Below are 22,772 nucleotides of genomic sequence, written 5' to 3' on the forward strand. Positions count from 1 at the left end.
GTCAATTTCTCCCAACAGACACTGCACCTTCTGATGCGACCATCTCATTCAATTCATCGCCCGTTGAATACGAAACCGTCATAATGCACTGCACTACATCTGACATCGATTGCATATTATATTCATGGTACAAAGACAATGTGCTATTGGATGAGACTAAGGATGGTATATATTTTGATGAAAATGACCCAACGCTCACTATAACAAGTGTCGACAGAAAACACTCCGGAACGTACAAATGTGCAGTGTCGAATCCAGTCGGGAGTTTTCAAAGCAATGAACTGACTATGGATGTTCAATGTACGTAGCGAAAATAAAATCCCATCTTCCCTCTTCAATTATGTATGAAACTGTAAAGTATATCCTTGATACTTCTCCATAGTGAATCGGCATGTCTTCAGTACGTAGAAAACTTGTCAGCGACTTTTAAAATATTCTCACTTCATACTTTTACTTTTAAGTTCGACATATGTTTTGTCTGTTTCCAATTTGAAGGATTTGAATATCATTTTGATTTAGAGAAGAAATAATCAGTTTTGAACAGTTTTCCGACCGCTGTGTACTCGCCCAAAATGGCATTGCAATAATAATAATATAAATACGACTGGTTTGATAAAAACAAACCACACATATTTTATAATGATGACACTTGTCATGGACCTAATTATATCCGGCAAAAGTATTACACACTCCTCCGAATACTTGAATGAACGTAAGTGACAGGCTTCCATAAACAGCGAATTCGTCCCACTTCCTAATTGTATATCTATAGAGTCAGTGTAAGCGCAAAAGTATGTGTGTGAATTTCCGTCTTTTTTCAACAATGTTTGTGGAAAGGCGCTTTGTCAAGTGAAGTGTTTTCACCTGTAACTTACTCAATGTTTTAAATTTAATTTTCAGATCTTCCTGACAACGGATGGCCCGAATGTATGGTGGCTTATTATGCATCAGAGAATGAACCCAAAGCTGGTGATCGAGCAGAAATAACCTGCACTGCCACGGATGGAAATCCCTTTCCAAATCTAGTCTGGTATAATGGTAGCGATGTATTAGATGGTACATATACTACTCCGGAGGGTGAGGACGACAAGATCACATCAAATGTCTTCGAATGGTTATTGACAGCGTATGACAATGGGAAGAATTATCAGTGCATCGGTGAACATCAACTACTAACTATGCCTAGGACTTGTGATACGGGCGTACTTGACATTAAATGTGAGTTCGCCAAGGGACCTATCAAATTCATGGGCAGTGATATTAGTTTCATTGCGTCATTTATCCACAATTTCAAATCTCAACCTGTCTGTCTGTCTGTCTGTCTGTCTGTCTGTCTGTCTGTCCGACTGTGCCTCTGTCATCTTTGTTTTGTTAGCCTTTGCATGTCGATCTACAAGCGGATGCTTGCCAGAACTATTACCTCCGAAATCGGTGCAATTGCAGATTATCGATCTGAGCCTATGTAGGATTGTGTGATGATCGCGATAATGTACATACACAAATTTACGAAAAGCATTTTCTATATGTCAATAATACGTCTATATGGCTTTACCACTTAATAAACAATTTCCCGCGGCAAGGTGATAAGATTTCAGTTTCACTTACATTGTAAACCTGCACAAAATTAAGGGTGACACTTTCGAAGAAATTGACGATTAAGTCATCACTCGCGAATAAGTTGGAAATTCATCAGTAACGTTGCGATGAATTAACAAATCAGGTTTTGAACTATTGAAGAAAACCAAATTTTACCCAAAAAGAAACGCAATTAATATAGATTGTGATGACGTTCGCATCCTCATTTACCAATCTACTGTAAATGTTAGTTTTTAATGCGACTATATCACTTTACCTTTCTTAATCACGTGACATCTTCGTTGCTTTCCAGTTTCACCTACATTGCAGACCTGCACAAAAAATAACGGTGATACCTTCGACGAAACTGACGATTTTGTCATCACTTGTGAATCAGATGGCAATCCATTAGCGACATTACAGTGGATTAACGAATCAAGTTCCGAGGTTATGCAGGAAACCACATTTTACCAAGGAGGAACCGCCATTAATGAACATTCATGGAGTCTGACACGGGGCGACAATCAAGTCTCCTTCAAATGCAATTCTTTTAATGACGTAGAAAATGATATCCTGACGTGCAGTACAGGACCAATCATGGTACACTGTAAGTATATATGGTACTCTCATGCCAATTTGATATTGTGTAAGTGCCAATCACAGCACAATACATAAGTTCGATTTATTGATTTGGCGATAAGAACATTTGAGCAATTTAAAACTCTGAAATAAATTTTTAACAAAAACATGACGATAAACGTAAGGTCACGTTTGTCAATGATCAATCTCGTTTAAATGACGTTATCATGTGTTTTAAAAGATGCGTGTCAAGGTCAATTAATGACGGACGCCTTCTGATAACCACGCTATCAGTAATTTATTTATTTAATCTTTAATTCAGACATAAAAAACGTCCATATAAAAACATAAAAGAAAAAATGACAAGACCAACAAAAAAAAACCACTTAATATAAAATATTAATCCAATGGGCTTGTAGTCCATAAAACCGCCTGTCACATGCAACAAGGCTGTTAATCAAAACATTAGTACTATTTTGCAAACGGACTCTAAATTATGAGCAGCCCGTCTTCGTAAAACAGACAAGCAATTCATTGAATTATCAGCAAAAACTTTTGAGGCACTAGCGTATCTTGAAAAACCAAAAAGTCTCCGTAGAGCATTATTATGACAAACAGTAATACTTCGTATAACACCAACATTAAAATCGCACCACAGATGATTACCATAAATGTTATTACAGAATGCATTAAAAGACGAGATTTCACCTCAACAGAGCAATGGTAAAATTTTCTAAGAATCATATTAGCTCTGCCACACAGTGCTCTACGTTGCCTTAAGATATCAGTGTCATCACGAAGGTCAAGTGTGAAGACATGGCCCAAATAAGTAAACCAAGAGACAAATTCAATTGAAACGTTACACAACTCAATTGATGGAATTATAGAAAGATTGTTTGACGAATTAAAATGAATACATTTTGATTTGCGAGAGTTATACCTCATATCATGGTCAGAAGCGTAATTTTCACAAATTTGAATAAGTCTACGAAGTCCTTTAACTGACGGGGCAGCAACACACATGTCATCAGCGTAAGAAAGATTATTCAGCATAACTCCTCCAACTTCGCAACCCACTCCAGCATTAGAAAGTTTTACATTTAAAGCATCAACATAAACATTAAAAAGAAATGGTGAAAGTATTCCACCTTGGCGAACTCCATTACCTACATTAAACGATTGTGACAGTGAATTTGACCAACGAATACAAAATTTTTGACAAGAGAACCAATTTGTTAAAAGGCGGATGATATACGTGTGGATAGACCTGTCAATCAATTTCTTGAGAAGGGTCCAATGATTGACTCGATCGAACGCTTTTTCTGCATCGAGAAAGCAAAAAAAACACAGAGCTACCATCTGTCTGTAATATCTGATAGTTTCTTTCAATAGAAAGATACACATGTCAGTTCCATGCGCCTTTTTAAATCCAAATTGATTGTCAGTTGTGTGTAACTTGGTTTCACACCTGTTAAGAAGAATGTACTCGAGTATCTTAGAAGACATACAAGTTAATGCTATAGGGCGGTAATTGTTCTTATTTGAAAGATCGGCGGTCTTGTCTTTAATTACAGGAACAAGTATCACTTTCGCAAGATTAGCTGGAACATGGCCATGAACAAGTAAAGCAGAGAAACATAGTGCAAGATGCACCTGTAATCTTTTACTGGCAAATTTGAAATGCTCGGCACTAAGGCCATCAGCACCTGGAGACTTCCCAACCGGAAGACGGGAGAAAATCTTTTCCATTTCATCTACATTTATGATTAACGAATCAGAGTAGGCCACCGACTTAATTGAATTCATAACATCACATTTGTGTTTGGTATTGTCAACTGAGTTCAAGAGTTGTTTGAAGTGGGTACCCCACATGTCAGCAATTTTCTGATCACCTGTCACATTGTTGACGTTGTAGGTAGCGGCACTCTTTTGTTATTTAAATCAGCTACAGCAGCCCAGAATTGTCTGTTATCATTTTCAAGGAGAGAGCGAGCCATTCCATTGGCACGATTTCGTTCTTCTTCTTTCCGACATTGTCTAAGGGCATACTTAAATTTCGCACGACATTTACGCATATAATCAAAGACAGGTCCAAAGCGTGGCCTAGAGTTATTATTCCATGCAGCATAAGCTTGCCGAGCTTCAATGTGTGCCTCCTTGACTGAATCATTCCATCCGGATACAGGATGACAACGAGTGTTTTTCTTACCTGTGAAAACATCACTGCTTGCTCTGCCTAGGGCGTCACAGATATTATCATAATAAGATTAATTGAATGTTCATGATTTTCACTTTTACAGTCACAGTTTTTGCAATTAATAGCATCAATAGGCACTGTTAAGTTTAGTAAGTAAAACTCAGTACGATCTAAGTATTCGTTAATGCAGTCACCATTTACTGATGATCAGTTAATACCAGTCCAGGACTCCTTAGATCTGTCAATCGTATCATTGACGCTTGTGACTTTGAAAGAGCAATTAAAGGTCAAAGGCAGGTGATCTGAGGAAAAATAGTCATTGAGGATGGACATATTGTTAATTTTCTTGAAAGCTGCTTCAGTACAAACGCAGTGATCTAGCCAGGAGGTAGACCCGTGTACGTCACTGATATACGTAAAATTATGCAAATTTGCGCCAAGATGAATAAAATCTGCAATGACGTAATTATTCTGATTACAAAAAGCATCTAGTTCTTGTCCAAATCTTCTCTACTAGGGTCTGCATTCAGATCCCCTGCGACAAGAACATACGGAGTTTTGTGCATCTAGGATGATGGAATCAATTTTACCCAGATATTCACAAAAATCTTCAAAATGATCACTGCAGTCAGTAGGCAAATAAACACAGAGAATAAGACATGGTCCCACTTCAGTTGACAATTCCACACCAATAATCCTGGGATCCCCGTACGTTTTCACTGATACAAATTGAGAGTATGATTTACGCCACAATATCGCAGTTCCACCGTACGGTCTACCTGAAGTGATATCATTATTGCAGTCCATTGCTGACACCCCAAATGCGTGGAAATCGTTATGAATTGTAGAGAGTAATGTAAGATCATCATTATACAGCCAATGTTCCTGAAGTAAGCATATATCCACGTTTTCACACAATTTTCGCACTTCAGCAACAGAACTTTTAATCGAACGGCAATTAAAAGTAGCTATCCTCACCATAATTATTTTTGGTTATGGCGATTTCGGAAGTATTTTCTTACCAGCACTCCACGAGGCCATTTTTCAGGACAAACAAGATCTTTGTATGAGTCCCCTCTGGCAGTTATATGGAAGGATGCGTAGGAGCTGTACTTGGTGTCGAGAGCTTTACATTCGACATCAATGTTAAGTGTCGATTTCACATATGCAGTGACTTGATCAGGAGTAGTATCAGGAGACAATCGACTGATAAAGATGTTGGTCTGATCTGAATGATCCACTCCTGAGAGAGAACAATTAGGCCTGACAGATGTTCCGATTACAGTTTTACGTGATGACTGTTTTTTCTTGGTTACTAGGGTAAACGAGTCGCTTTCCCCTGATGCACTTTGTGTTAGACACGTACTCTTCACAACATCTACGAATGATTTAGTTTTCGGCAAATCACGGAGGCTAGATGTCCCTTTTCTTTCTTTGTTCTCATTGGGGACAGGTTTTTTATTTTGTCTACTGGTTGGTAATTTTTCTGCCATGTTTGCATTCGTGGTTTTCTCATTCAAAGTGTTTACAGATGGTTTCTTCACAGGCGAGGTATGTGAAGAGCAGTCACCATATAATTTCATAACTTGAGTTTCATCTTCATCAACACGTGAAATACTAGTTTCATCCAGATTCTCACCTTGGCGTGTTTAAAATGCCCGATGTAAATTTATCTTGTGCTTGACGGATGGAGCAAATTTCTGACTTTAGTTCTGCATGAAGATCGGTAGATAATTTGGTTGACTCTTTAAGAGAGGCTATATCTGATTTGACTGAAGACAGTTGTTGGATGATAACTGAAATGTCAACATGGTTTTGAGTCAATGGAGGCAGGTTTCCTAAGTTGTGTGCTGTAAACGTAGGTATCAAGCTGGGCTCAACTTCTTGCAGGAGAGTTAGCATGTCTTGAATATTGTTTGTCTTTTTATTCTGCCCTTGTCTTCGCTTGAATCGTGAAGTCGTTGTTGTAGCACACAAGTCAAAAAGTTCTTTTTTGGCATTTCAATTTGGAGATCATCATAGAAGTCTGCACAGACTTTCAACAGGATATCATTCGGCATCACATCCATTTTATTCACCATGAAACACAAGACTTCGTTGATAATTACAGCTGGGTTAGCAGAAATTACAGTCACCTCTGGTGATGATGACGATGCACTGCAATTATCGTCCTCATAGCATGATGTGTTCTTTTCTCTGTCAGCATTCATATCATTAACTCCTGTTGAGTTGCCGAATCGTTTAGTTTTACATTTTTGGCACAGTAGCAAGTCACCCTGACACAGGGCCACCTTTGTTGAGACAATGCTACAGTCCTGACATTTGAGTGTCATCTTGGTAGCTGATTACGTAACTCAACTAACCTTCACAAAGAATCTCTGCAGCTGAATGACGTCACTGGATTGTCGTAGTAGACGTCCGTTCACTACAGGGCTGTCAGGACCAGAAAATGACAGAATACTCCCCAAATATTTAAAGTACGACTTTGTTGGAGGCCCACACGAACCAGTGAACATTCAAATAAGTCCAGATACACTTGGAACACCAAACACGTCAGAAAAAATCGGAGATTTGACGCAAAAAGTACGAGATGGTTTAGCGTGACCACATGCAACGTAGCGCACCTCATTATCCCGAATTACATTCATATTATCATTTTTGAAGTACAGTAGGTAGGACACAATTTTAAAAATAAAATGTATTTATATTTAATTTGTGCAGTCGCCCCACTCTCTGTATCCTTATATGGGTACACAGAAACGATAAAGAAGGGAGAGTTTTTGGAGTTATCCTGTGTAACCGGCTCTTCTAATCCTCAGTCTACTGTCAGTTGGTATAAAAATAATCAACTGATAAGTGAGGGTGATCATGAAGAGATTCAAGAGGAAATAATTACATATGGAGAATTCAGCGGCAAAATTACAGAAGGAGGATTACATTTTGAAATGCTAGCATCACACAATCAGAATGAGTTTTTCTGTAAAGCGTCTAGAAATGGATATTCTAATGAACATCTATCTGCTTCAATAACAACAAAAGTGTTCTGTAAGTATAGTTTTCATGCATTTTTATTCAAAAACATGTGTGAGAATTGTACTCGCAGTTCTGTACATTTACATTCTTTCATAGCAATTAATATATATTCATCGTTCCTCCCTTAAAAATAATCATTTTCAGCATGTCAGGAACAAATGAAATTGATTCTGTACACAAAGCATCCTTCCATATGCGATACGAAGTGTTAGCATGGCACTTCCAGTAAAAAGTTGTTTTGGAATAAATTAGAAAAAGAAGAGTAATCGCAAAAATTATCTAACACATAAGGTACATCGTCAACATCAACGCTTGTCCTTGTTTTATAAGGTTCTTGTAACATTTTATTACAAATCATGCTAATCAATATTTACCGATTTTTATCCATCATGGTATATGTGTTTGATCGTCATTAACCTTAAAACCAGTAGTTTTAATGTGAATTTCGGGATTGAGTATAACGTTATCAATGTTTACAGACGTTGGTTATATTTTGGACGTTCTGATCGAGTTCTGAAACTATCATTCTCCTTTTCACAAATCCTAAGCAAGGACATTTTATAAACATGCCTTCCATACCTTTCAGAGCACTTGACTAAAAAACATATGATTACTTTTAGTTCCGCCTTCAGAGCCGGATGGATGCATCACAAGTCTCACTGGATATTCAACACCGGTTGTAGAGGGCGATGACCTTGTACTTACATGTACATCATGCAGTGGTAACCCAACACCAATCATTGAATGGTTCAGAGAGGACAATCTAAATACAAATGGTTTGAGCGACGTTTATCACTTACCAGGGGAATATCATGGTGAAACAGGCGTACAAAATTTAACATTACATGTTACGTATCAACACCATGGACAAAGGATCAGATGTGAATCTTACAATGAAAAATTCGAAACCGAAAACGACAGAGTATTATCCGAAGAAATCAAACTTGACGTGCAATGTAAGTCCTCAGTCTGCCTATTCTAAATTAACTGTTCTGATTCCCTGCGTCAAAAACGGCTATTTAGTCTTATTTAGTATTCGTCGTTGGTCATCATTTTGTCCGTATCATAATTAAACTAGATGAAACAAGGTCAAGGAAACCAGTAACGATAATTAGTGATCACGAAATAACGGTAGATTTCCGTTAAAAACACACTTAACATTTTCGACATGACAATACAAGTATTGAATGTCATCCGTGACAGTGACAAAGATGTCCAACTTACAACTCTATCTACCTTTCAGATGCGCCTTTTGTGGAAAATGAAGAAATAAACCAACGTTACACGGTCAATTTAACTGACAACGCGGAACTTCGCTGCGAAATAAACTGCAACCCGGAAGTTGAAATCACATGGTTTGACATTTATGATGAAGCAATCAGCAATAGAACTGGCAAGTTCCTCATAGATAAAACCACGTCAGTGACAGTCACAACTGGAATCCTTACCATCTTAAATGTCAGCGAGACCGATTTTGGTGACTACAGATGCCATGCCATCAACAACATCGATGATATCAACTTTACAATACATCTTTCTGGGAAAAGTAAGCTTATAATACATGTGCATTGATATAAGTCTACCAGTCGAGTATGTACATCATAGTGTGATAAATGAAGGCTGAATGTATACATATATATGTGACATAATGAAGTGATTGATTGCTTTGTTATCATACGTTTTGTGATTAGATAATAACAGATTATTGAAATGGCAACATCAAGATGTCAGGGCCGAAGGCGAGTGTATCAATGTCACTGTCATTATCAACACGAACTTGAATTGCTTCAGCAATCTTTCGTAATATTACTATATTACACACACTCATAAAAAATCTAACTATGCATAAAAATCGCAGTCACAGCAGAATGCACATGTAGTCATAGGTCTTAGTAGAGAGTGAACGGCCGTATCCTCCGATGCCAAAACTGAATTTCAAATATCTTGAACGAACACAGCATTGTTTGCAGCTAGTTGCGTGCGTACTCACACTTTAATCACTGTAATGATGTCTATCAAGATAAAATTTAATATCTGAATGGGAAGTCATACGCGTACTACGCGTGCTTGTTTATGATACCAAAGTAAGACATTTTTTGTCCGCGAAAACATGCGCACTGAACTAAGGTACGTCCTAATCGGCGCATTCTATCCTATCACTGTACCGTTCTGTAAACTCAATGGATAAAAATTATTGGCAAACGTTGCACACTGGAAGTGGTATATATAGTCGACTAAGGATTTGTTTACTGATGCCAGAGATTTCGCGACTTCGCGTTAAGGGGTAACCAAATCTGTATGACCAGCCGTACAAAGATACATTGACTATATGCACCTTGGTTGTTAGGGTGAACTTTAACTAGGAGAGTCTGACATATTTAGATGCCATCATTCGCGGTGATACAATCATTCGCGTACCTCCTATGGCAGTGTACATCTAATATTCCCTGCGTCAGTAATTCATGTCCGTATTGTTGTATTTGAAAGACTCAACTTCGTAAGTTCTAGCGCTGACGTTAATTTTTTGAGATAAATACCATAGATATTGATGAACAAACTGACACAATTGTCTGTCCCTATGTCTTTTTATCATAAACACACTACCATCGTGAATATAATTGTTCTACACTTCTCTCATAATGTATGACATTACGACAGTCATGGACAAATTTAAGTAATGCGAGGCATTTAACAAGCAGTTACGACCAAACACATTTTTCAACGTTGTGATCTTTAGGATCAGTAGTCTATACGATGACGTTGAAATTGTCATGATTAATCCATATTCCTCTTTTATCATGTCTCAAAAAACGTCAGGGAGACCACACCCAGCCTATGATGTCAAAGTCACAAATAAGACTGAGGAGAGTCTAACATTTAAATGGACTCCTGGCTTGGATGGTGGACTACCGCAACAATTCCAGTTGGAATATCAGGAATGTGGAACAATACATGGGCATAAAAGGACAGCGCCAACCACAAACACAACGGAAACCATCTACGGCCTTCTTGCAATGACTGAATACTGTGTCACCGTTGTTAGTTTCAACAACATCGGTGAAATTCATAGTGACCCTCCAACAAAAGATACAACATTACGTAAGTAGAAATATAGTTGGGTAGCTTTGATTTTGATACGGCGATTGCATTGCCAAATTCATGCGTTTGGATTATATCCTTTAAGAGTAACGAAATGAGACAGGGTCCAAGTCTAGAGAACTACATTTCTCGAAAAATGAATCGTAGACAGAATATAACAGTCTTTGCTTTACAATGTGTCGTCACGATTATATCGCGGTGTTGATTGTAGAATGTATGAAGAAAAAAAATGGAGCAAGGAATTTACCTACGCTCCAAATTACGACATATTCGGAGATAACACATGAGTGATCACTGTTCCCTATTAAAATACCTACCTTAGTTTGACGTTATGATCCACAAGGCTAATTGTTGATCGCAGTCTATATAAGTGTGAGTGGGGGACTGTAGTTGATATATACATGTACACGAACACGCGTACGCTTGAGACATACAAATATGCATTCGTCTTTGTATTCGATAATACATTTTAACAAACTCCGTTTATAACCTTTTGTGTGTATACTGATAATTCATAATCGTCTTTTGATTGTTTCTGTAGCTGCAACACCTGCCATGCATGAAGGTGAGCTTTTTTTTACGAATATGAACTTTTTTGACTGTCAGCTGCAATTTTAAATGAACTTCGGTCCCGTGTCGAAACGAACAAAAACGTTTGTTTAGAACTGCCACACATCGGTGAAGGATGTAGTATGTGGGTAACGATAAGGCAACAGTTTATGCCCCGAAAAAGGTCATAAATGATCCTTGGTGAGGGAGTCACTTGAAGAAAAGGACTCAACGCTTGCCATTTCTGTCATAAACTGATCAAGTGTTTCTATTCCTTTTTCTATAATATGTGAAATGATTGATGACTTTCAATATCTCGCTTCTTATATTACCGAACGTTTTTTCTTATTTAAACTCCATGTCGTTGCGTTTTATATGGCAGGGGTCCTTTTAAAAAAATCAATTTGTGTTTTTTGTGTCCGTCATGTGTAGAAAGGTTTTGCGAGACATATAACAAAACATTGTCCTCCCATAAATCTTTTGAACTTAACTGAGGGCGCAAACAATTAAAAATACTAGCTTCTTGGTCGTGCCGATTTTTATTTCGAATTTGTCAACTTGTATTGATGAAATAAATGCAGCAGCAACAAATCGTTGTGGCCTGAAGATGTCCCTGTCAGTAAAAAGACGTAGTACTGAATAGTATTACCATCACTCAACGCTCATTCGCTGAATGAACTTGCATCGTGGTCCTGCAATGTATCATAACGTATTGTCAATGTTTAATTTAATAAAATTATCAAACTTATTTATCATATTGATTGTTCAAACATAAGGTGGATTCATACATTTGGCATTTTGTGATTGGTAATTATAAAATAGTCTGTGACTGAGGAAAGTAAAAATGAACACATGGCACGGATTTGTCTGTTTGTGGCAAAGTGCATCTCATCGGTGAACTGATGTAATCACTCTCTAAAACGTCTTGCCTTATGATTCTATGAACGTGACTAATGAAGTCTATATCAAACATCTTGAATTATGTTGATAATTTCCAACGAATTTGTTCGTATACCAAGACTGTGTGCGTTTTGTGCTCGATCTCTGTGACTTCACGACTTTCTGGTGATATTGTTTCTTAAATATTGACCCCTACTTTCCTCTGATTCGCCAGAATGTATCGACATAGCTTGATCTATTCTCACAGCCAATGGAAGCAATCAAACATGTTGTTATAATAATTCCGATAAGCATGAATTTACATTGCGAAAGTTGCTCAACACTGAAAATTGTTTTCCTACCGTAATGATTATTTTATTTCATACCTTCTCTCTCAGAGGTACACTTTGACCAGTATTCAGGCGAGCTTGAAATAGAAGCTCCAGAGGGTTCCTGTATCAGAGTGGACGAGTACGTAGGCAATGGGAATTGGACAATTCATAGATTCGATCCTATCAATGAACCCTGTGACAGGGTTACATTAACGATTGAAGGCTCTGTGCTTTTAAGAATATACTTCTGCAACGGTGACTATACGGAATGTGGCGAACCATTAGAATATGAATGTGAGTCATCCATATGCACGTTTTGTTTGTTTTTAAACAGTTCTTCCTTTATGATGATTCCTAAAATTTCTATGACATGATCGTTATAATATTCAAACGCATTCAACCGTAAACGAATTTTATAGTTACCGTAGAAACTGTTTTTTACTCCATTTACTTATTAAATTGCACGCAACTCCGATTTTTAACACACAATTTATATGACTATTACAAGCGGTATCAATAACTAACATTTGTATTACATGTCGCAGGATTAATCTTGCTTAACTAGCTGTGTCATATTTCATACACAGTTCACGCTGCATCAAAATCGAACACGGGAGCAATCATAGGCACAGCTGTTATGTTAGCCGTCCTGATCGCACTACTGTTCTTAGGAATTATCCTATACATGCGAAACAAGAAGTCAAAAGGTAAATTTCATGACAATATTTGATAAATCTTTACAGAATGATTAAAATATAACTCCATTAACACCATTTCTCGACCGTCTCTTGCCATTGTAGTCTTAAACGATTGTTTTTCTGATTAGCTCATCAGACATTTCGTCTTTTGACTGTTACACACCAGTGTGCACTAGTCTAGTAAACATAAGCTTATAAATTATTCCGTTTCATTTGCACAGGAAATGAAGAAAGCCAGGGGTAAAGTATATATTTCTCACTGCTCTTTGCTGATTATTTGGGTTTCAAGAGTGTTTTATTTATCAAAAGCACATAAAACAACAGAGCAAATCAAACGTGGCTGATATTTTCTCTTTCAGACCAATTTACTCAAACCGCATAGATAGCGATAGGCAAGACTACATGGATTTAGATTTACCAAGGGATACGTTTGGTAAGAATTATTGAAATTGAGTTGTTGTTGCAGATTTAGCCGTATAACATGGGTAACATATGCACATATTCGTGTTCATACATAAAATACTGTTCTTTCGTTGATCTTATCATTCATAACATAGTGTTCCTTATATGATCTTACCCTTTTTGAATTATTCATTACTTTTCCTGATCCTATAATATATCTGTGGCTTTGGTACTAACAATCGTTCAAAATTTACGGTTTCCTTTTCAGCTAATGGCGTAAATAATGAGTTAAGTATAAGTATTGCCTATTTTTACCTAGAACTCAGGTTTCATGATCCATCCCCATAAAAAGTTGCATGGTCAAATAAGTCATTAAAAAGCTCCAATGCTTACAGACAATCATAGTATACAAAAGATAAAGGAGTCTTTCATAATAATGAAAAGAACATATTTTTAATTTACAATTTTTTGGATTTACAAAAGAGAGAAGCATTATTTTAAGAAATTGTGAACTTCCAGAACTCAAGGCAACTCTGGTCGGTTATTCACGTCCATTGTATATGCTTCATGTCTCTATTCTCTTGGCAGAGGTGCATACGCTGATCTACACCAAACAAACACGGAATATATGGGACTAGTTTTCAGAAACAAAGGCATGTAAAATCTCTAGTTATAAACAACCTGTAAAACCCTTACTTTTTGTGTGCATTAAGTCTAAGTAAACTTTAAGCTCATTTCATTTATTTTAAGAGTGTATAACTCTAAGCTTCTCTTCATCTACCTGTTTAATTAAGGAATCGAAGTTCGGGATGAAGAATATATGGCGAAAAAGGTGACAAAATTATTGTATCTTCCGATAATTTCTTTACCGCTGTACTTTTATCGACGTGTTACTCGTACTTTTCTTACTTTACATTTTCATTCATTCATTCATCATTCATTCATTCATTCATTCTTCATTCATTCATTCCATTCATCATTCATTCATTCATTCAATCATTCGTTCGTTCGCTCTTTCGTTCGTTCGTTCTTTTCGTTTGTTCATTTTTTCCAATTTAAAATCAATGACAATTCATAAAGTAAAGTAAAGTTAAGAGAAACAAAATAATTATCTAAGTTGATTATGTATACGATAGTGCATACAAAAGTGTAATAATAGGAAGTCTGGAGTCAAAAGGAAACCTTGTGAATATGGTTAGACTTGACCACGTATAGCTGTAGGTTCTATCTCTTAATACTCAAGGAAAATGGCATTTACTATTCTGCCAGTATTGAACACTAAGAGGTACTACGTTGTTATGACCATTAACTGCTTAATTGATTTATCTCACTGCAGAAAAATTAACCCGGTAACACATTGCAATCAAAATAGAAATTGGCATTATTTACGACTACGAAATCAAGACAACCAGTTATTGATATACACCTCTTCTGAATGGATTCAATTTATTGTACTTTATCTGTATCTCCTCCTAATAGCCATCTACGGATGCTGGTCGTATACCACAACATGTCTCAAATAACCTGGAAATGGGTGAAACAATAGTCGATGGAATATTTACGAAACTCATGACAGCAAAACTCCAACTGTCGTCACAGAGGGTCTTACCAGTCACTGTAAAGCTTCTGAAGAATTTAGATGGTATTGTTTCTAATATGGATATGTTGCGTGCAAAATTACTATACTTTTATTAAAGTTAAAAAAAAAACATTCCTTATCGTTAACGACTCCACGGTACCCCAAGGATGATGTATTTATGCGCCTGTGATACTTGACATCTTCATAGGACCAGTTTAACAGTTGTAAGGCAGTATAGAGTTTTCTACGTTTTAGCTATACATGTAGTATTCTTTACCAAACGATGAACGCACACCCCGATTTCTTGTAACACAGACGTCTGGAAATGTAAATGACAGTCCTAAGAGCAGTCTTCATTACACGTAATATGTTCACATTTGCTGGATGTTTTCTGTGGATGACAGACAGTCGGAGATAAAGAAAGAAATGAGAGAGAAATGATATAATGAAGACTGCTTACACTTTCACTTTTTTTCCACATACACTATAGACGCAGAAGGAAAGAAAGCGTTGTGGAAAGAAGTGGACTTGATGACGAAATTGCCGAGAAATCCGAATATCCTTTCATGCCTTCATGAATTCACAACGTTCGGTAAATTAGCGTGATAGACATATATTGTAGGTCTTTCATAGATAGTTTATGGGGTAACGATCAATATTTATTTGAAATTGACGTTATCCTTTCTGGATCGAATTCAATTGGAGGTAACAACTTAACGCTGAAGGTGTCTTCAAGTTAAAAACAACCATCACGTTTTGTGAGAAATTTGCAAAGACTGTTCTGTTTAACAGAGACATCGATAGTTGAAAGAAAAACATATTGCAAAAAAACAATTCAAAAGTTTTGCTTAATATATTTTGAGATGAGATGTTATAGATGTATGTTAAAATGAAGAACAACATCGAAACACAGTCTCTCAAACATAGTTATTGATAGTGGAATATTGTAATTTAAGTAGTAAAAAAATAATTATTTTCAGAGCCTCTGCGTTTGGTTTTGGAACCCTGTCATCATGGAAATTTGAAGACTTTCCTACGAAACCTGACAAAAGAAGAAACAGACGAGAGGGCGCTTCTACGATTCTCCCTGGATTGTGCTAATGGAATGAAGTTTTTGGAAGAAATACAGGTAGAATCGTTACTTTAGACTATCGAAATGGGAATAATAAAAAACATACATAAATTCTCTAATCAGGTCGTCTCTTTTGATTTGTGTTATCACTTACATTCATATCTGTTTTATTGATTTCAAAAGTGCGTCCACAGACATCTAGCCGCTCGTGTCGTTATGGTTGATGGACAACAGACTTGCAAAATATCACAACTAGGATACTCGACTGTCGTCATGGATCAAGTAACTTATGAGAATATAGTCAAGGTAGTGTATCTATATATAAACACACAATAAACGCTGTGTTACATACACATACCCGGTCAGTATCTGTTATTGATCGGTGCTTATTATGAATATACATAAACGTGAGAACATCTTTTTCCTACAGCGCCGATTACCGATTCGTTGGATGGCCTTGGAATCAATTGAAGACTGTGTTTATTCATCGAAGACAGATGTGTGGTCTTACGGAGTATTGCTCTGGGAAATATTCAGCTTTGGTATGAATATCTATAGCAGCAATTTATGGAATGAATTATTTATCTCCCTATCTATCCACTCCATATTCATCTCACATTGACAATACCGTTTAACTAAACCTTTTAACTATTATTGTTCTAGGTACTAACCCTTATCAGGGCATGAACTTAAAAGATGTTTTGTCGAATTTGAAAGAGGGATACAGACTACCTAAACCGGAGAAGTGTTCTGATGATGTGTAAGTATATTATATTTTTAAATGGTTTCATTTCATTTCGTTTTGTTATTTTGTGTGTTCAGAAAATCTGTAATCTTGAAACTGCAAAATAACATTGAACTGGTCCAATAATCATTTAAGGTAATACATACCAGGTTCATGGGTCAAGAAAAAGTATTTTTCCTGCGTTGTCTTGTTTTATTATATTTTTTTATTTTCAATATGAGATTAAAAATATTGTAATACTCGATAACTCTCTTGGACTACATATACTGCAAAATTGGTTCAAGGCAAAGGAAATTCATTGCATTGTAGCCTTAACACCGCTATATCACGAAGGGTTTGAAACTGCAAAAATACGGCTGCAAAGTCAGGATTGTAACTTTCCGCAAATAAATCGCTGACTGAATTTTGTCTTGTTTAATCCGGTATAGGTTTAGATTTAGGGCACAATGTGGTGGAAGATAATCAAAGTAAAAACAAACTACCCCTTGAAAGATGGATTTTACCTAACTTGTGCATGATTTATTTATTCACTGACCCTCGATACAGCTGAAAAAGAGAAAATGTCTCCCGAAAAAAATCCTCTTTCCTAGTAAAAATTTTGATATTATAAGCTCATTTTATTTAATTAATTGACGGTATTGACAGGATCGGACTTGCATTCAATATTAGCTCTGCGTAGGAAGTATAGAGACTAATTGATTATTAACGTCTGTAGGAAACATCTTGAATCGCTTTATCTGCAATATGAATTTCAATCTTGGGCACCCAAAAATATCAGAAATAGATCAGCACCACGCATATTTACATGATTAACATTACAAAACCATAGCTCATAAAATGGCAATATATGATACGGCTATATGATTGATTTACATAAATCTAATTTCTATTGTTATTCATCGACAGATATTCCATCATGGAAATGTGTTGGCATCAAGACCCTTCACATCGACCAACATTCGATGACTTGGTACAATACTTCGAAATTTTGCTCACTGATTAAAATTCAGGTAAATTTCAGTAAATGCAATTTTACGATAGCTACTTCTGTATGCATGATTTTTTTTGATTTGCTTTCATTTGGTGTCAGATGAAGAAGAGACGGAAATAATACTTATAAAGTGTTGGGCCGTTCGTGTCCTTTCGCTGATATATATATATATATATATATATATATATATTATATATATATATATATATATATATATATATATATATATATATATATATATATATATATATATATACACAAACATTTGCGTGATATTATAAATATAAATATGTTCTTGGTGCTTTTACATTACAATTACTTATGTTAGTTCTCTCTGTCACTCTCTGTCTGTCTGTCTGTCTGTCCGTCTCTCTCTCTCTCTCTCTCTCTCTACGTTTGCGTGATATTATAAATATAAATATGTTCTTTGTGCTTTGACTTTACAATAACATGTTAGCTCTCTCTCTCTCTCTCTCTCTCTCTCTCTCTCTCTCTCTCTCTCTCTCTCTCTCTCTCTCTCTCTCTCTCTCTCTCTCTCTCTCTCTCTCTCTCATTTCTAAATCTAGTACAGTGAATCCACCAAGTAATTAAGCTGGTCTGACATCAAGTTTATGCTTATGCTCATCCTGATAATATCGTAAATAGGTCAGAAATCTGACAAATTACTGATATTTGGGTCACTGGCCAAATCTCTCTGAAAGAAGTGTCAGGCGATTCTGTGTTTTATGCAAGATTCTAATTTTATACAGTAATATAAATGAAGCGGTGTAACCAGACAGCAAAATTAATGTACGATTTCCAATTTTTGTAACGCTGAATGATCAGTTAAAATATCAAATACGCAAATTTGCGGATTTTTTTTTAATCCTTCGTTAATCCTTCCCTCGTTGTATTTTACACACCATCTGTATAGTATGCAAAGATGATGCTGAAGTAGATGAATATTTAGGAATCTATCTGTTTTTTATTGAAATGTATACGTGCCATTTTGATCTATCAATTATGTAAACGTTACGTATAGAAAGACGAAGTAAATTCTCTAGAGGGTTATATTTTGATGTTTCATTTCATTTCGTGAATGTGTCAGATTACGAGGTGAACAGCAAAAGGGTCATTTGAGGATTCCAGGTGTACATGGCAGTCAAGATTGGGCACATTTGGGAAAAAAAATCGTTAGAAATATTACACACACGATGTCCCAGCACTTCAAAAGAAAAACACTTCAATTTCTATGTCATAATATTTTAGATATCTTAGAGTATTAAAATAACGGTATGAATTTAAGAACAAAATCGGCCAATTTAGCGTACGAAGCTTTGTATTAGTTTCATTAATGCGAATACATACCGTCAGAGACACAAATAAACAGAAAGGGCAATAGGGGCGCAAGCACAAGAATGAAGAAAAGTGTAAGTACCATGGTGATGTGAGAAAGACTTAATGAAATACGGGCAGTGGACGGTATGAAACAGGAAACATAGCTAAATACTGAACAGTTGATTGATAAATTACTTTACGATAAGTTTCTGACATGCTTACTGTGACTTCTACAATAAGCGTACACAGAGGTTTTTGACGGCTCAGTTCCGTTAAATGATGATGATTCAATTCAATGGACTAGGTGTGATTTTCTGTGATGTTCCTCATGAACAATTATCCATATTTGACATTTCCTATTCCAGAGAAGGGGGTCGTCATTAACTCGGTAAAATACACTTACTACGACATGAAGATAACATGAAAATGGACTGTATATTAGCAAACTTTAAAGTTCCATAACTCGTCTTTAAAACTTGACATCCACATTTGTTTGGAAAAGACCATTCAATTTGAATTAGAATATATCTGTCCATATTGAATAATTTAGTCTAAGTTATTTCGAAGTTAAATTTTGCACACGCAGAATTAAATAAGCTTGTCTGTGAAAAATAAGTTGAATTTATCATTAGCGTCAACGCTGGTGTTACTACTGGCCACATTGTAGCGACTTGCCAAAATTACACACTAAGTCTTACACTCTAAAACTAAAATGTAATTTTTGATACAAAATCTCACATATACATACCGTACAGCATATTTTATGTACTCTGCAGAGCATCATAATAATTTTAATAATGTTCTCAGAAGGCAGTGCAGTCAAGCTACCTGTCAATACTTAGATCTCATCTCAGATAGTTTAGATTTAGTACAACCATCAATCAAAAGTTTCAGATATTATACGAAGAATAAAAGAGTAATACAACGTCTGCAGTTTATTTGTTGCTAATATAAGGATTGTAATGATTTTGTAATTTTTTTCCCAATGGTGACATAAATTGTGACAGAGAGATGATATGAATGTGTTTGGTTCATGGTTGTTTATTCTGCCAAATTAAGATGACAAATACTTGATTTAGCCACTCCAGCTACAGGGAACCCCAGAATTTTAATTTAATAATAATCCATCCGTTAACAAATTATTATCGAACATGTAGTAGCACATAGACCACTGTACGCCAATTGCTGCTTTACTTCAAGTTTTATACTCGGTAATTCCCTTTAGTTGCAACGAATCATTTTAAGGAGACCCGTACGATTGATGATGTCGTTTTTTTTTCTTAAAATTCATCAAATTCATCCTTGGATTAAACAATAGAAACAATTCAATATGGGAAATGCTTAAGTAGAATGTAATCAAACAACTAGAATTACTGTACGGGACGTAGTAAATTTTCTTGTGAATTTACCTTGCCGAGATAGGGACGAAGGTCAAATCAAGATTTATTTTATGAATGTTGTCAATTTGAATTTGCTTGCTTAAAATTACGCTCACAATTTAATCCCTTTGATCAGTTTGGTTATTTTATTCCATAGCATCATATATTCAATCACCGGTGAGAGCGCTCTGACGTTGCAAAACGTTACTACTATGGTAAATGACTGATTTTTTTTCAGACAAGTTGCATTGTTATTTTAACGCATTCACAGTTATGTAGATTTGTTGTATTTGCGACCTTGTTGAAATAAATAAATTTATCTTTTTCAAAAAAAATGGTAAATTATGCATTTATTATTATTATTACTATTTTATCGTTTTAATATAAAGATTCTTAGAGGAAACTAATAGAGAATAGATAGAATGAGTGATATCCTTCGTTTCATTCTTATACTTATTCATTTAAGAATGTCTCTGTTTTTAACATTTACCCGGGATATTAATAAATGTACTCTTAGCGAAGATACTAACAGCGCCCCCATAGTTGTAACAAGAAAACATGCGATTTTTATAATGATTAGTGTACTCCTTTTCTCCTCGGTGAAAATATCTTATAGATCTTATTTCAATGTATCTTAACGTCAAAAAGGTGAACATATTTTGTGTTTTTTGAAGTCGATGTTCATAAACTGTGGTCAAAAAATGAAAAGTGAGACGAGAAGATCATTAAATATAATTTACACAGAGACCCCGGGAAACTAATTCTTTGAACAAATATATAATAGAAGTGTTGAGACAATGGCAACCATAAATGGCAAGAGACAATGCCAGTACCTTGCATTAGTGTTGTCATTCATTTAAGAATGTAATGTTTCTTTTCAATATCACCAGTGAAATTTAATATCTGAATTTTGGGTAATAAAAACTATGAACAGAACCCCCAGAGACAGGGCGAGAGAAAATGCAATGTTTTACTTCCATAAGTGTATCTTCTTGAGGAAAATATCTTGCAGGCCGCATTTCATTCAATGTATTCGGGAATGAATTTAATGAAAGGAAAGCAACTCAACATCGTTCGTATCGTGGTTGTTTGCGTTGAGTGCATTTGTTGTATTTGCTTGTGTATTTTGTTTCGCTGTTTTGTGTAAAAAGCTGATTAGCCACGGCGAGACACAGCAGCAATCTGCGTGCCAGTGCCACGTTATAGTCTTTCCTACAGAGGGTACGTATAAAATAAAGACAATTTATCTATTTTGAAGTTGGCATGCCTAGACTATTGTCAAAAGGGAGAAGTGTGACAAATATATCAATAAATCGCTTTTACAGGGAAATCATGGAAAAGTAATTCTTTGAAAAGATGATACAGACAATGAAATCATCGAAATATTATATGACAATGATGACTATTGATACAGAAAGAATGAGTGATTGTCAAAGTCATATAGCATTACTTAGATTGTTATTCTTGTACTTATTCATGGAGAAAATCAAAATATGTTCAATATTCAACTATAAAATTTATGAATTACGGATGAGCGAAAATATGAACAGCGCCCCCACAATAAGAGCATATCGTGTACGACTGGATTTCAATGTACAGAGGGATAAACAAGTTGCATTTTTAATATACATTTTTGTTTGCTTTTACACGAAAGAGTGGATGAATTTTTTATTCATTGTGAGGTGTAACCCTCAAAATGATTTTACTGCACACCGCATCAAAATCTCAAAATTCATCAGATTGCGACTTAATTCATCAAAAACACGTGTGCAAATTGCAGTAACTCTTGCCATGGCAAGAGTTACTTGAAAAACACGATTTTCAAAATGCAAATTTGAGTTTATGTAAAACGTCGGATGTTTAATTAATGTATCCTTCTACACGAATAGATAACAGCCTCTGCACGGTATAATGTCATGTATTTAAACACTATTGTTAATTATGTTGACTCAATATTTTAATCAAACAATCAATTATGTTGCAATAATTTCTAAAAATAAATAGCAGCATGCACGTGATGCAGTGTGTTCATTTCTGCCACCACGTATCTCCGATAATGCCGTTATCAGAAAAAATGTGGTTGATTTACGCCACCCTCTAGCAACCATGCTCTTTGAGCAAAGGGAAGAATGATATTACATACCCTACTTGTTCCATTCAACATTTACAATAGAGTAATTGGATGATATCACTAATGAACCAAACGGGGAAACATCGCACCGTGTCAAAATATTTGATACCGAAACATAATAGGACAAGATCTGACAATAGCGTCAGCCATCGCTGCTTTGATTTTGGTTCTTGAATATTGTTTCAGAGATTATTCTACTCTCTTGTCGTCTTTCA

At 35.8% G+C, this 22,772-nt stretch overlaps 3 protein-coding genes across 3 annotated transcripts in view; all 3 read left to right on the top strand.

Moving 5' to 3' along the window:
• LOC139125362 (V-set and immunoglobulin domain-containing protein 10-like) overlaps positions 1-22,772 on the top strand; it is a 79,067-nt gene that overhangs the window by 43,409 nt on the left and 12,886 nt on the right. The gene's annotated exons all lie outside the window — the stretch shown is intronic.
• Positions 288-13,185, top strand: LOC139125129 (nephrin-like). The gene is made up of 11 exons (XM_070691235.1): positions 288-300; positions 901-1,218; positions 1,889-2,182; positions 7,073-7,396; positions 8,005-8,340; positions 8,628-8,930; positions 10,202-10,483; positions 11,025-11,048; positions 12,310-12,537; positions 12,831-12,950; positions 13,163-13,185. The coding sequence occupies exons 1-11, from the start codon at positions 288-290 to the stop codon at positions 13,183-13,185; spliced, it is 2,265 nt and encodes a 754-aa protein (XP_070547336.1).
• Positions 15,418-20,751, top strand: LOC139125363 (fibroblast growth factor receptor-like). The gene is made up of 7 exons (XM_070691451.1): positions 15,418-15,514; positions 15,903-16,051; positions 16,178-16,300; positions 16,425-16,536; positions 16,658-16,754; positions 17,646-17,749; positions 18,297-20,751. Exons 1-6 carry the CDS (start codon positions 15,454-15,456, stop codon positions 17,740-17,742), a joined length of 639 nt encoding a protein of 212 aa, XP_070547552.1. The 5' UTR covers positions 15,418-15,453; the 3' UTR covers positions 17,743-17,749; positions 18,297-20,751.

The sequence above is a fragment of the Ptychodera flava genome, assembly GCF_041260155.1.
Source record: "Ptychodera flava strain L36383 chromosome 3 unlocalized genomic scaffold, AS_Pfla_20210202 Scaffold_25__1_contigs__length_14229661_pilon, whole genome shotgun sequence".
Classification (NCBI taxonomy): domain Eukaryota; kingdom Metazoa; phylum Hemichordata; class Enteropneusta; family Ptychoderidae; genus Ptychodera; species Ptychodera flava.